At 42.7% G+C, this 14,405-nt stretch overlaps 1 protein-coding gene across 1 annotated transcript in view; it reads right to left on the bottom strand.

Annotated features, from left to right (window-relative positions):
- Positions 1-10,998, bottom strand: part of LOC111951946 (uncharacterized) — a 30,729-nt gene extending 19,731 nt beyond the window's left edge. Inside the window, exons 1-2 of the mRNA XM_023970316.2 lie at positions 10,570-10,998; positions 625-1,460 (exon numbers count right to left, since the gene is read on the bottom strand). Of these exons, the coding sequence (XP_023826084.1) occupies positions 625-1,460; positions 10,570-10,648 (915 nt within the window). The 5' untranslated portion in view covers positions 10,649-10,998. The remainder of the gene's footprint in view (positions 1-624; positions 1,461-10,569) is intronic.
- Between the last annotated feature and the right edge of the window lie 3,407 nt (positions 10,999-14,405).

The following is a 14,405-nucleotide window of genomic DNA, read 5'->3' as shown; positions in this document are numbered from 1 at the left end:
TTCCTAATTTAGTGCCTTTTAGAGGTTTGATTCACCTTAGTTTTAATCTAGCACTCTCTTGAAATCTCAAAGACAATGTTGATAATTTCTCTCAAAATACACACAATTTCCCCCAATTTCCTGCCCATAGAAAGAGCTTCCTGGAGACTTGTTGTCGTTAGAGGTTCTGTGATTAGCTGGTGACATAGAGGCTGGGAAGGGTTGGTAATTAGAGATAATGACAGGGAGTGTAAAGATGTTTGTTGTCCACCACCCAAAAGGGGCCTTTCCTCAAGTCCCTGCCGATTTGGAGGAAGCCAAAACAAGCCCTGCTAATTGCCGTCGCTCACTGACTTTGTAAGCACAAAGACAGCAGGAAATGTGTTAAATATAAATAAAAGGAAGCACAAGGTACCTGCTTCTGTTCAACAGACCTAATGTTGCAGATGAAAGTACACAGATGGCATAGCTACAACAGCACTAAGGCATCGCTCTGTGTCAGGAATAGTTTCCCCATAAATAACACTTTATAGATACTACATAAAATAGAATATAAAACATTAGGAATATCTGTGGACTTACATGCAGCCCTGGGAGAAGCCAAGGTTGTGAGTAAATAACAAGTGGGCGGGGGGATATCTTTACCTCACTCAGTCTGCAGCATTCCTCCATATACTCCTCCAGGCTGTCACTCGTCGTGCCTTTCCTCAGAGGCCGCTGCTCAAAGTCAACCCCTGTCATATCGTCACAGGCCCCTGTAGAGCACTGTCTCCTGGGCTTTGTGCTTGCTGAGTTGACCCCCTCAGTTACAGCCTTGTTCTCACCCAGCTGCTCTGAACCCCCTTTATCGTCCTCAGTGGGGTCCCTCAAGGCTGTGTGCTGGGCCCTCTCCATGTCTATGTCCTTCTCAGTTATATGAAGGTCTACCCTCTCAACTTCTGTGTTGAGTTCAGCCCCCGACTCCACCATATCACACTCCTGCACAGCACTGTCTGCAGTCATACATGGTGTGTCTCTCATATCCTCTGTTTGTTTGGTGTCAGAGCACTGGTCAAACGTGAGGAGTGGATCTGGGGTAGGGACAGGAGTGTTGAGGTTACAGGAGTCATAGGAGGGTTCCCGGCTGTGGACCACAAAGCTCTGCTCCGAGCCGGTGGGTGTGGAGGGAGAGTTGGTTCCACTGGGCAGTTCCACCCCAGAGTCCTCTGACTCAAACTTGTACAGCCTGGAAAGCTGAGAGTTTGAGAAAATGTTTGACAGGTAGTCTGAGCTTGACTCCATCAGGGACTGTCCAGGCATGTTATCCAAGTCAGCATTCCCCTCCAAGCCTTTGACAGGCTCTGAGATGTCCTGCTCAGAAACTGACATGGCGATAGTGGATGAAGAATCAACAGCGTTGTTGAGGAGCTTCTCATGGAAGTTGTTGAAGAGCTTCATCTTGGTCAGGATAACCTCATTTTCCAGCACATTGTCCCCCTTTCCTGTGAATAATGAGAAGCACAATTAGTAAAACAGCCTTTTTTGTGCATTACCAGAGTTGCCTATTTCGAATGTTCCCACAAGTCACTTGAATTTCACTCAGTTATCCCCAATGAAATGAAATAAAATGCTAAATAAATACTTGAGTGAATGCCAGTTTTCAAGTGTTGCATAGCAGTACCCTAAGGGCTCCGAAAATACCATTATGTCAGAATGCTAACTCTTTCAAAGTTAACTCTTTCAGATTACATTTTTTTACTTTTATTGACAGACTATAGAATATAGAATATCTGTGAACATCCTGAACACCTAATTACAATATCTCTTTCCTAGGGAGAGTGGATGTCAAAGAGTACAATGTAAGACACAGAAGTTGAGAGGGTAGACTCAAGCATTTGAAAAAATCTCTCTTCTTGTGTAAGATGATGGTGTTTTTATTCCAAAAGACTCACAGTTGCATGTCTAATTCCTGTGACCATGAATGATGTACTGTCAAAACATAGATCCAATAGGTTTTTGAGGATCTTCCTGTGAAACCTGAGGACTGGTTTTATACCATCCAGCATTCTTCAACTCGGAGGTACACAAATACCCTAGGGCACATTATTTGTCAGTGCCACACACTGGGCTGTCCAGCTTTGATCTTAAGGTCCAGTTAATACCATTATGGGGCACTCGTATGTGACATCTCCGCTTTCTCGCCACGTGCAATCTGATACTCATCGCTGTCAATCAAACATTCTTTTTTTCACTTACCTTGAATTCCAGAACAACAAACGTACATACCACCATATCCTTGAGCAGCGAAGAGGTTTTAATTAAATATTAGTATTACTCAATTAAAAAGGTTTAGTCCTGTGCTGCAAATCTAACCCATAAACCTTTCTGGTGTAACATAATAGTAGATTGTTAGATCAAACTTCAACAATAAAGAAGGTTTGGGGAATACCCACTGTATAAATTGAATATCTGGCCCATGGAAATTTGAGATTAAAAAGTTATAAATCCAGTGATTTCATTCACTTTAGAGGGAACTTTATTAAGGGGGTGGGGGTTGGAGGACACGTTTGTGAAAACTAAAAGACTAGTAAAACTCAAGTATTTTGAGTATCAATATAAGTTGAATCCCAGTACCACTCACAGAAACAAAACAAAACGTTCTAACATGATGCCTACTTAAGGAGTTGTGGCGGGCCATTTAAGTATAAACACTAATAGGGTAATTGCATCTCTGATTGTTAGGAAATGAGGCAGGCGGACATTGTGATTGGAGGGGAAGAGACATGGGTAGGATGATAAATAATGAAATTCACAGGAGCTCAGGCTGCGTTATATACCCGAAACCTATTTGGCAGGAAATGAGTCATTGAGCTGAGCTGAGTACACAAAACTGATTGGAAGTAGGTGTAACCACCACGATTTATTAAAACATCAACTGCCAAACTATTTGGAGACGGTGACGTGTCAGATATAAAAGCAGTCAGTCAATTATATTGTAATAAATCATGACAGTGATACGGTTTCCCTCCTTTTGAAGTTAAATGAATGAGTTATTGCTTTATTTAATGATTTTAGTATGGAATTAAGTTTGACTTTCAGAGGGGTATATGAGCTGGAGATACCTCTACCATGTTTGTTTGCAGCTTTTTCTCACAAAACCCATATTTTTTTTTATTTCACTGTGAATAACATCCACAAAAATCAAAACGCACCCATGTTTTTCATGAGAAAAAAAATCTGTTGTGATAATATTGTTTTGGGAATGGATAGTGGCTCTGCCAAAACAATGATAGGACCAAATAAGATTGAAATGCTATCAGACTTGGTTCTGGCTCAGGTCTCTTCCCATTCAAAATGTCTGTGTTTTCCCAGTTATTTTACATGTACCGATATTGGCCAAAGCTAGTGAATCAAGGTATTGTGGAATAGTTATGTGGGGTTTTCCAGATCACAAAGTTAGCCTCTTGAAAAGATTCATAAATGATACTTTTGCTCAGTGCTGTCAAGGTGGGCATTAACTTTAACATTAGTATCAGAAGACAATACTTGCATATACAGTAAAGCGTAGCCTACATGTGTCGTCTCATTCGAATCCCCAGTTTTATGTGTTCATAATTGTATGTGTTGCACATGCGTCATTTTGGTATGTCTCACTTGATAAGAATGAGATGTGTATTTTCTTCATGCCACTCCCATAGTGCTAATGTTACATATGGAAAGAATTGCACTAGCTCAACTCAAGACATCGTATTCCCAAAACAAATTCTTGCAGAGGAGGCAAGGAAATGTATTTCCTGGTTCCTTCAAATGGCGGGAAAATGTAGCACATTACTTTTTCCACCGTGGTCAGAGAAAAAGTACAACTACTTAGACAATGTTCAGGCCCTATTGTGCCCAAGATGACCAAACAACATCAGATAAAAGACTAGTATCAGTGTGGGTTATTTCTGATGTAAGTCATTCTTGAACATGTCCCTGGAGTATACAGCCTTTGATCCAGCATGTACACTAAGTCCCAAACCAAGCTCATACAGGATCATATGGTGCTTCCCTGAATAAAATAAATAAAATAATAACACATTTAAAAACACACTGAAAGACACATTTAACCAAGCCCTGGCACTCCCAGAGGAACACACAGCATGGACACTCCTGAACCCTCAGCAGTCCAATCAGAAGTATGTAAATGGTTGTCTAGGATGGTCCTCAAGGTATGACTGTACTGTAAAACAACTAAGAAATATCACATGCATACCCGTTTACAGCAGCTCCCTAAGCCTTGATACGGCTGTGGTCCCTTGGGGAGATACGAGAGACTGCAGTCCATGTGTAACTCTCCAGCAGCACAGCCCTGACTATCTCTTAATTGGCTTTATCAAGTCAGTCTACAGTCAGTCGTGTTATCAACAGGAGTGTAATGGGAACTGGTGTATCTCACACAGTGGTAACAGATAAGAAGGAGTAGATAGTTAAAGAGCAACACTAATGATCTCCTGCATAACAACTACTGTACTGCACTTCATCTTATATACTCTCAGAAAAAAAGGTGCTGTCTAGAACCTTAAAGAGTTCTCCGGCTGTCCCAGTAGGAGAATCCTTTGAAGAACCCTTTTTGGTTCCAGGTAGAACCCTCTTGAGTTCCATGTAACGTGGAACCCAAAAGAGTTCTACCAGGAACCAAAAAGTGTTTTCCTATGGGGACAGCCGAAGAACCCTTTCGGAACCCTTTTTTCTAAGAGTGTAGACAGACATACTGCACAATATGTAGGCTGTTGTATTTTGGGTTGAAAGTTACAACATTTTTGTATTTACTATACTGTAAACTAAAGCTCCCCAACTGTCCCCCAAAGAATAACTCATCCGAGCTTGCTTTAACATGCAATAAAATGGTAAACTACATTGCCTTAATGTTTAGCAGCTAATGTATTACTCCCACAAGCAGTCATTTACTCTATACTTAAAAGTTCCCTGACCTCCTAGGTGGGTCGTTCCACGAAATATGTGCCTTTTGCGTCCTTTTGACATTTTATGTAGAAATTGTGCACAAATATTACATTTTAAAAGCATGTTATATTAAATGAAGTGCCCTTTAATATAGACCACATGGAAAATTCAATAAATCAGATTTAGAATATGAATAAAGACTTGCTAAAGTGCCAAAATCCTGCATTTTGATATGTCCCTCTGTACATCCTACTGTATGTGAATTCTAGGAGGATTTCAACCCACTTAACCCCAACATTTCTCCATGTTTTCACCACCATTGTAAAGCCCTAGGTATTTTGTTGTTAGTTAAAGCAGGTGAGCTGGTTCTACTCTTTTTGGCCATTTTCTGGTATTTTGTCGAGCATATCACATTAACCCTGTTACCAATAGATAGACAGGCTCMAAATGTTTTTGTGAAGTTTGCATTCAATTGCCTCTCCCTGTTGRACACAAAAAGCTTCCATTCTCCCTGTCACAAGGGGATTTATGGCTGATTTAAGATAAAGTCGTCTACCCCATGACATTGTTTGGCACTGGGAAGATGGGAAAACAATTTTTTTTATTAAGTGAACATGTGCTCTTTATGATAGTATATTAAAAGTAGGTGAAATAAAACCTCAAAAGGCACCTAATTGGTGGAACAACCCAGGTATTGATATCCACTCGTCTTTAAAGCAGTGTTGGGCTTGTAATTGAGCACAGGGGTTTGCTGAAGAAGGGACATGTTCGCTGTTGGCCATGAGGAGAAAACAATCTACATCCAAATCCCCCTGGATTTTCAATTAACCACCGAGAGACCTGGCTCTCTGTTCAGAGAGATCAAACAGCACCTCACCCAGCTCCAGGCAGCTTGGAATGTGAATAATGCAATATATTGTAAGTAATCAGGAGTATGAATATAGTGGAGTTATGTGTTTTGTAAAATACAAACAAGATACAGTTGTGTAGAGACCCTATTTTCCATTCCGTTTTCTTCCATAACCTCGACCACAAACTCTTTATTCAAGAACTTATCTTTCAGAAGAAGTATTGGAATGACTGAGTTGGAGAAGTTTACCAGGTTTTGGTCAACTGGTTTTGGCTATAGGTTTTCACTCAATAGCCAACCGAAGTGGTAGTGTAGTGGTTAAGAGCGATGGGCCAGTAACGGAAAGGTTGCTGGGCTGAATCCCTGAGCCGACTAGGTGAAAAATATGTTGACGTGCCGTTAAGCAAGGCACTTAACCCAAATTGCTCCTGTAAGTCACTCTGGATAAGGGCGTCTGATAAATGACTAAAATGTAACGTCAAACATGCAAATGTTGCTATGTTTCAGGTTGCCGACACAGAATAAGCTTAGAGTAAACCAGTTGTGAAGTCCCTTTATCCAAGCCATCTTTTCTCAATCAACAACATTAAGAGAAAACGGATCTATTTTTCTGTGACTGAACACACCAGGAATTTATATTCAAAACCAAGAATGTGGAAATTAATAAATGCTGGAGATGAATAAAAAACATTCTGTAATGGATTAAAGTTAATAGAGACATTTGTTCCAGAAATGAGAATAACAACAATCTTTCTTTGTGAGAATAAACTTTTTGATATTTTCTGCTCTGTCTATGCTGTCTTATCGTAACATTTTTATAAATGCAGTAATTGCCAGTTCCTCTGAATTAGCAGCAGACAAAAACATGGGACCAGAGTGACTTTAATTACACACTGAAGTCACCTTGCTTATTCAACCATGTAATTCTACTTCTGCCATTGTGACACAATCTGCTTGGTTTGATCCCACAAATCACCAGGTCTTACACCCAAGCAGGTGTCAACATCTTCCAGGTGTCATCATAGAAAAGACAAAACAGATCTGAAATCCTACACTGTAATTGAACAGGCTCAGTGGAGTCAGCCCATTTCCAGCAAGGCTGAGTAACCCCACACATGTAATTAGGCTACACACTGTCCGCCCCGCTAGACTCGTATTTAGCCTCCTTTCTGTCAGAAATGACAGAGTCAGACATTTCGCCGCAACATTAATTTAACATCCCAGACGTCTAGTATAATATTGTCGTTCAGGTTGGCCAACCAAAAAAAGTAATTTGAAAATCAACTTCACAATGATCTCACTAAAGGAGAGTTTCGATAAAGCAGATGGATTGCCCTGCTGCCCTCCCAAATGCCTGGAGCCTCCACTCTGCTGTGAGAACAAAGGTTGAAGCTCCTGGGTGGCTGTCACTCCCTCACAGAGGGAAAACACATCCAGCCAGAACCAGTGTGTTGCCAGAGGCTGGTGGGATCGGGAGTGGCTAAAATATGTGCTGTAAGGAGAGGTGACATCCGTCCCTCTCATCTGCGGTGTGGGTGTGCGTGTGTGATTGTCTCCTCCATTATATATCGCGGCTCCTCCCTGAGGTGTGTTGACCTGTGTACGTGCAGACTCAACATTCCACTACTGCTCTCTCCCTCAAGGGTAGAAGCTGGAATCCCAACAAACAGATGATTTGTTACTAGAGCATGACAGATTGTTGTTAGGCTGAGCATGTACATTTGAACTGAAAGTCTCCCATTGCTTCAACAAGGCCAAGAAGAGCTACAACTGAAGTTGTTTTCCACTCACTGAAAAGTGCGTATTCCTCAATAACTTTATCTACCCAAGTGTGCTCTTCCTAATGGAAGGGCAAGGCACATTAGCTCCCCACTGGCAACACACTGGTTGAATCAACGTTTTATCCACCACATTTCAATGAAATTATGTTAAACCAARGTGGAATAGACGTTGAATTCACCCAGTGGGTCAGGCTCTGGGCGATGGCATGTGTAAGCCCTGGGCTAAACTGTTCATTCAGTAAGTTCCTTGGATTCTAAGTGGAAAGGTCATAAACAGGCTGTGACAAGCCTGCAATTTTTACAGCCGGGGGGTTTAGCAGAATGTCCATTCTCTGTTAGCACTTTGGGTGGTCACAAGCCTGCTGGTAGACCTTCATGCCCGCTACTTTTAGTCACTATCATCATTTTTTGTTGTTGTTGCAAGTTTCACCCTTAAGTTGTTTATGAAGTAATGGTAACTGGAGGTGAATCCTCAAGAGCCACATTTATAATTCTAGGACAACACAATTATAATTCAATTGACCCATAGAAAACAACATTTTCCAACATAATTTCCACTGCAGTTCAGGTGACAGGACATATGGTTTCTATCTGATGAGGTGTGAAATACCGCCACACAACTTCCATCTCACTCCTTCCCCCCCATCTCTTGCCCATCCTATACCCAAGGAAACCAACCAGGTCTCTTCTCAGCTGCATGTCTCTCAACACACAGGCCTGGTATCTTTTCTCCCTTTCCACCTCTTCCTTGGACGTGGCGTCGACCCTGAGGAGGGATCCCAGACTCCCTTTATCAACGTGAGCTAGGAGTTAGCAGGGGCCCCGCTCCCCACTATCGGACGCCCTTAGGATAAGACAAGAATGTGCAGGAGCGCTAACGCAAGTAAAGTTTCCTTGGGGCCAGTTCCCTCCGACAGGAGGTCTGGAGTTTGAACACTCCCACAATCCCCCCTCACCAACCAACTCAGTTTACCTCTTAATTGAACGCAAATCAACATGAATATGTTTTAATAGGTAATTCCCAATTTTGTTGGATGAATGAATCCTATATTGACACAGCCATTGGCTTTTTAACCTCTTGAAAAAGAAAAGGATGATTTTGCTGACCATCCATCCTCAAAAGTAATCCACGGAATGCAGATTTTTATGACAGATAACCCTATGAAATGGCAATTAATCCAACCACTAACAGGCATAGGCGTGTTGTCATTATTGTGATCATCATTAATTATTGTGGCAGGATCACACTGGAGAAAATAGGGCATCAAGACACAGTTCACACATATTTGAAGAAAATGTGTAGAGTACTCTGTCACTCCCTTCAGGTGCTCAAATTCCTCCGGATCTGAATCATTCCTGTCCCTCTTTCCAAACAGGATGATTCCATATAGCAGTGAATTCCACTAAGTGCCGTTCTGCCTGTTTCTGAGTCATAGTGATGAATATGGGGAGAGGAAGAAGGGACACTTGATTTGTGGAATGCTACAATGTAAAAAAAAAAAAAAAGTCAAACATTACTAAGTATTTGCTCAGGGAAACTATGCACAAAGATAGAGCCAAGGACATTTTCTCATTGTTAGCTCCTTTTTCCCGAGAAGAATTACAATGTCATTGTAATTCACAATCAGTTTTTGAGACAATCCTCTTGCTGTGAACTAAAACAGCGATCAAATGACAACAATAGGACATCACGAGAATAGACCAATAAATGCCTTGTCTTGATGTACTGTTCACAATGTGAGCGTTATCTTTACAATGGGCCTTTTCTTCCAACCCCAGGATCATGACAAACAACGTGATTCCTGCCAAGGAGGGTCTAAGCTCTTTCACATCTACAACAATGCTGGGAATTTTCTGTCTCAGGACAAAACAAATTGAYGATCTGGGGGGAACAATCCTTCCCAACAGGTGTGGAGGACATACTGTACATAAACTGAGATCGTTATCTGATAAAGGCGGATTCTTGGAATGCAGAGCAATGAGGAGTGGAAGAAGAATGAGGAGTTACACTGTATCACAAGGGCTCCATAGATTATGTGACAATCAACACGTCCTAAAAACAACATCACTTTGTTTTTGTGTCAGGATATTTTATACTTTTTCTTCCTGAAACACGCAACATAAAGCTTTTAGTCTGCTGATTACCATATGTAATGTAATATAATATTCTCCAGACACGAGGATAAGGGTTGAACGTGTTTCACAGTCCTGTTTAGAACAGATCCACAGCACAGACTTTTAATGTCCCTTTTCCGTTAGGTTTTGTTATTTCATGACACTGCTCAGTCTTGAAGAGTCAACCTACTTGTTCGTGGCATGTCTGTACAAGATGCCTCYCTTTAGCTTGGGGCGTATATAACAAACAGATGGTACACAAATTAGGATTTCAAAAAAAAATGTCACTCCCCAATGGTAGCAATTACATTTATTGACATTGGAAAGCAAAAGTAATTGTTTTGTCTGGGCTTCAAAATAGAATGCTAGGCTATGTAATAAAAGAGCATACTGTTGCTTATTCTAATCAAGAGACCATTTATACTGTATCAAGTCCAGTTCTCTTCAGTCAATAAAGTTCTGAATTTAGCACCTGCAGATTCACAGCAAAGAAAATGTGTTGTCTTGCCCTTGCAGCCTTTTAAGTCTACCACAAAATGCATCCTTAGTCCTTAATACAACTACCAAAGAGGTAACACGACCCCTTTACTCTCCTCTGTTTACTGAGAAAAGTCCATGTGGATGTGAGTCAATATATGTTTGCTTTTGGATATGAGGAGTTGTTCATGTGATGAGACAATTAGTCTCCTAAAATCCAGACACCATAAAAGCCCACTGCTTTTATGGAATCAATGCTGTTAACTAAAGACACCCTCTACCTTCAGCCTGAAATTACACCTCTGTCTCCAACCACAAAAACACATCCAGCAGACACTCAAATTACAATTTGTGCTGGCAAATCCAGCTGCTACAGACAGCTGGTAGGATGAGACATCGTAATGGCATAAGAGATAGAGACAGGTTACATGAAGTGTACTATACCTTTCCTCCAGGGGGTCAGAATGGCAAAGGACTTCTGCCAGCTGAATACCATGCTGGCTTTAGTCCTCCTCTYGCTCATGAATGGAATTCCAGAGGTTCAGAAACTGTAGAAAAAGTTAGTAAAATACTCCCTCCTCCTCAGCCTAAAAAACAGCAGTCAAGAACTCCTCATCCCGTCTTGATATTTGTCTTATTTTCTGCTTATTCCAGCTCCACTGAGGCTCTCAAAGTAAACTTCAGTGTTCAGTTCTGTGGGAGGCATCTGTTGTCACAGAGCTGAGTCTGTCCCCTGTTTGCGTCATGGTGCCTGCCTCCTGCTTACCTGTCTGCCGGTCTGTCTGGTAGCGTGCCTGCCTGTGGCTTGTTGCGTCTGTATGTGTGTCAGTGAGCTTCACTCCTCCATCAGAGGAGAGAGAGGGGCCGGCCTCAACCGACAACACGCACAGAGTCGCTGGGAGGAGTGGCAGCCAGCCAGTGGGAGGAGGGAGGGAGGGAAGAGAGGGAGGAGGGAGAGAAGAGATGGAGGAGGGGGGAAGAAAGAGAGGAGGAGGGAAGAAAGGGAGGAGAGAGGGAAGAGAGAGAGGAGGGGGAGGATGGGAAAAGACTAGGGAGAAGCCAGGGACTCATATAAAATAATAACAGATGGATAGGAGAGAGATAAAGGTAGAGGGGATCGATTGGCAGATAAAGTATTATTCACTGAAATATATAGAAGGATGGAAATGTTCTTAAATGTCCAATGCAGCCATTTTTATCTCAATATCAAATCATATCTGGATAACAATTAAGTAACTTACTGTGATTGTTTTCAATTAAAATGGTCACCACTTTGTCATAGGAAAAGTGAAGAGGGGGGGATCTGCATCATGTGTCAATTATGCTATCATAAAACAGATCTGTTTCACTTTTGTTTCTCAGTATAGAGACAGAATGGAGAATGTGCGTTTCTGTCTTTCATTATTGACTCACATGGTCCAGGAAATACCAAAGCAAATGAATATGGATTGGATGATCCAGTCTGCCTCACAGTAGAGTTCCTAATCTTCTTTGACAGCAAAATAATATCTGCTGAAAGATTCTTCATTTTATCCCACTAGCTAAGTTTCCATCCAATTGGTGACAGACTTGTTGCGGATAAAAGGCTGTGCGTGATGACATAGTGCAGATAAAAGTACCTTTTGCGGTTAAATTCCCATGTACCGAATAAACAATACAAGTTAAATGGGTTTCCATCACATTTTCAACTTTACTGATGGTTTTCTCACAAAAATGTTTTGCATTATATAGAGAGTGTGCCCACTCTGGTCGAGCCAACAGCTCGCAGATACAGTGCAGATATAGCCTACATGATGAGGTTAATATGGACAAAAGAACAAGCTCATTTTTATTTGTCAAATGGCAGCCAAGCATCGATGATCATGTCACCAGAAAAAGACTCTCGATATTTATTGGAAATAAAATAAAATCCATTTGTATTTGTCACATGTGCCGAATACAACAGGTGTAGACCTTACCATGAAATTGTAACACCCTGATCTGTTTCACCTGTCCTTGTGATTGTCTCCACCCCCCTACAGGTGTCGCCCATCTTCCCCATTATCCCTTGTGTATTTATACCTGTGTTCTCTGTTTGTCCGTTGCCAGTTCATCTTGCTTGTCATGTCAACCAGCGTTTTCGTGTCTCAGCTCCTGCTTTTCCCAGTCTCTCTTTTTCTCGCCGTCCTGGGATCCTGACTGATCCCACCTGCCTGACCACTCTGCCTGCCCCTGACCCTGAGCCTGCCTGCCGACCTGTACCTTTGCCCCACCTCTGGAATGTTGACCTCTGCCTACCCTGACCCTGAGCCTGCCTGCCGTCCGGTACCATTGCCCCACCTCTGGTTTACTGACCCCTGCCTGCCTTGACCTGTCTATTGCCTGCCCCTGTTGGAATATCAAACCATTGTCAATTCGACATGTCTGCATCTGGGTCTTACCTTGATTCCTGATAGAAATGCTTACTTACAAGCCCTTAACCAACAATGCAGTTTTAAGAAAATAGAGTTAAGAAAATATTGACTAAGTAAACTCAAGTAAAAAATCTAAAAAGTAACACAATAATGAGGCTGTATACAGGAGGTACCGGTACCGAGTCAATGTGTGGGAGTACAGGTTAGTCAAAGTAATTTGTACATGTATTGTAGGTAGGGGTAAGTGACAATGCATAAATAATAAACAGTGAGTAGCAGCATGTAAAAACAAAGGGGGGGGGGGGGTCACTACAAATAGTCCAGGTGGCCATTTGATTCATTGTTCAGCAGTCTTAACTTGGGCGGTAGTAGCTGTTAAGGAGCCTGTTGGACCTAGACTTGACACTCCGGTACCGCTTGCCGTGCAGTAGCAGKGAGAACAGTCAATGACTTGGGTGTATGGAGTCTTTGACAATTTCTAGGGCCTTTCTCTGGCACCGCCTAGTATATAAGTCCTGGATGGCAGGAACCTTGGCCCTAGTTATGTACTGGGCTGTACGCACTACCCTCTGTAGCGCCTTACGGTCAGATGTAGAGAAGTTGCCATACCTGCGAGGATGCAACCGGTCAGGATGCTTTCAATTGTGCAGCTGTAGAAGTTTTTGAGGATCTGGGGACCCATGCCAAATCCTTTCAGTCTCCTGAGGGGGAAAAGGCGTTGTCGTGCCCTTTTCACGACTTTCTTGGTGTGTTTGGACCATGATAGTTTGTTGGTGATGTAGACACCAAGGAACTTGAAACTCTTGACATGCTCGACTACAGCCCCATCGATGTGAATGGGGGCGTGTTCGGCCCTCCTTTTCCTGTAGTCCACGATCATCTCCTTTGTCTTGCTCACGTTGAGGGAGAGGTTCTTGTTATGGCACCACACTGCCAGGTCTCTGACCTCCCTATAGACTGTCTCATTGTTGTTGATGATCAGGCCTACCACTGTTGTGTCGTCAGCAAACTTAATGATGGTGTTGAAGTCGTGCCTGGCCACGCAGTCGTGGGTGAACAGGGAGTACAGGAGGCGACTAAGCACGCACCCCGAGGGGCCCCCGTGTTGAGGATCAGCGTGGCAGATGTGTTGTTGCCTACCCTTACCACCTGGGGGCGGCACGTCAGGAAGTCCAGGATCCAGTTGCAGAGGGAAGTGTTTAGTCCCAGGGTCCTTGGTTTAGTGATAAACCTTGTGGGCACTATGGTGTTGAACGCTGAGCTGTAGCATTCTCATGTTCCTTTTGTCTCATGTTCCTTTTGTCCAGGTGGGATGGGCAGTGTTGAGTGCGATTGAGATTGCGTCATCTGTGGATCTGTTGGGGTGGTATGCGAATTGGAGTGGGTCTAGTGTTTCCGGGATGATGGTGTTGATGTGAGCCATGACCAGCCTTTCAAAGCACTTCAATGTTGACCTGTTTAAAGGTCTTGCTCACATCAGAGGAGAGCGTGATCACACAGTCGTCCAGAACAACTGGTGCTRTCATGTATGCTTCAGTGTTGCTTGCATTGATGCAACCATAAAAGGCATTTAGCCCGTCTGGTAGGCTTGCGTCACTGGGCAGCTCGTGGCTTTGTTTCCCTTTGTAGTCCATAATAGTTTGCAAGCCCTGCCACATCCGACGAGCTTCAAAGCCGGTGAAGTAGGATTCGATCTTAGTCCTGTATTGATGCTTTGCCTGTTTGATGGTTCATCTGAGGGCAAAGCAGGATTTCGTATAAGCATTGGGATTAGTGTCCTGCTCCTTGAAAGCGGCAGCTGTAACCATTAGCTCGGTGCGGATGTTGCCTGTAATCTATGGCTTCTGTTTGGGATATGTACGTACGGTCACTATGGGGATGATGACG

Source organism: Salvelinus sp. IW2-2015, linkage group LG25 (genome assembly GCF_002910315.2).
Source record: "Salvelinus sp. IW2-2015 linkage group LG25, ASM291031v2, whole genome shotgun sequence".
Lineage (NCBI taxonomy): Eukaryota > Metazoa > Chordata > Actinopteri > Salmoniformes > Salmonidae > Salvelinus > Salvelinus sp. IW2-2015.
Note: the sequence above shows the minus strand (reverse complement) of the source record. Positions and strands in the feature narration are given on the sequence as shown.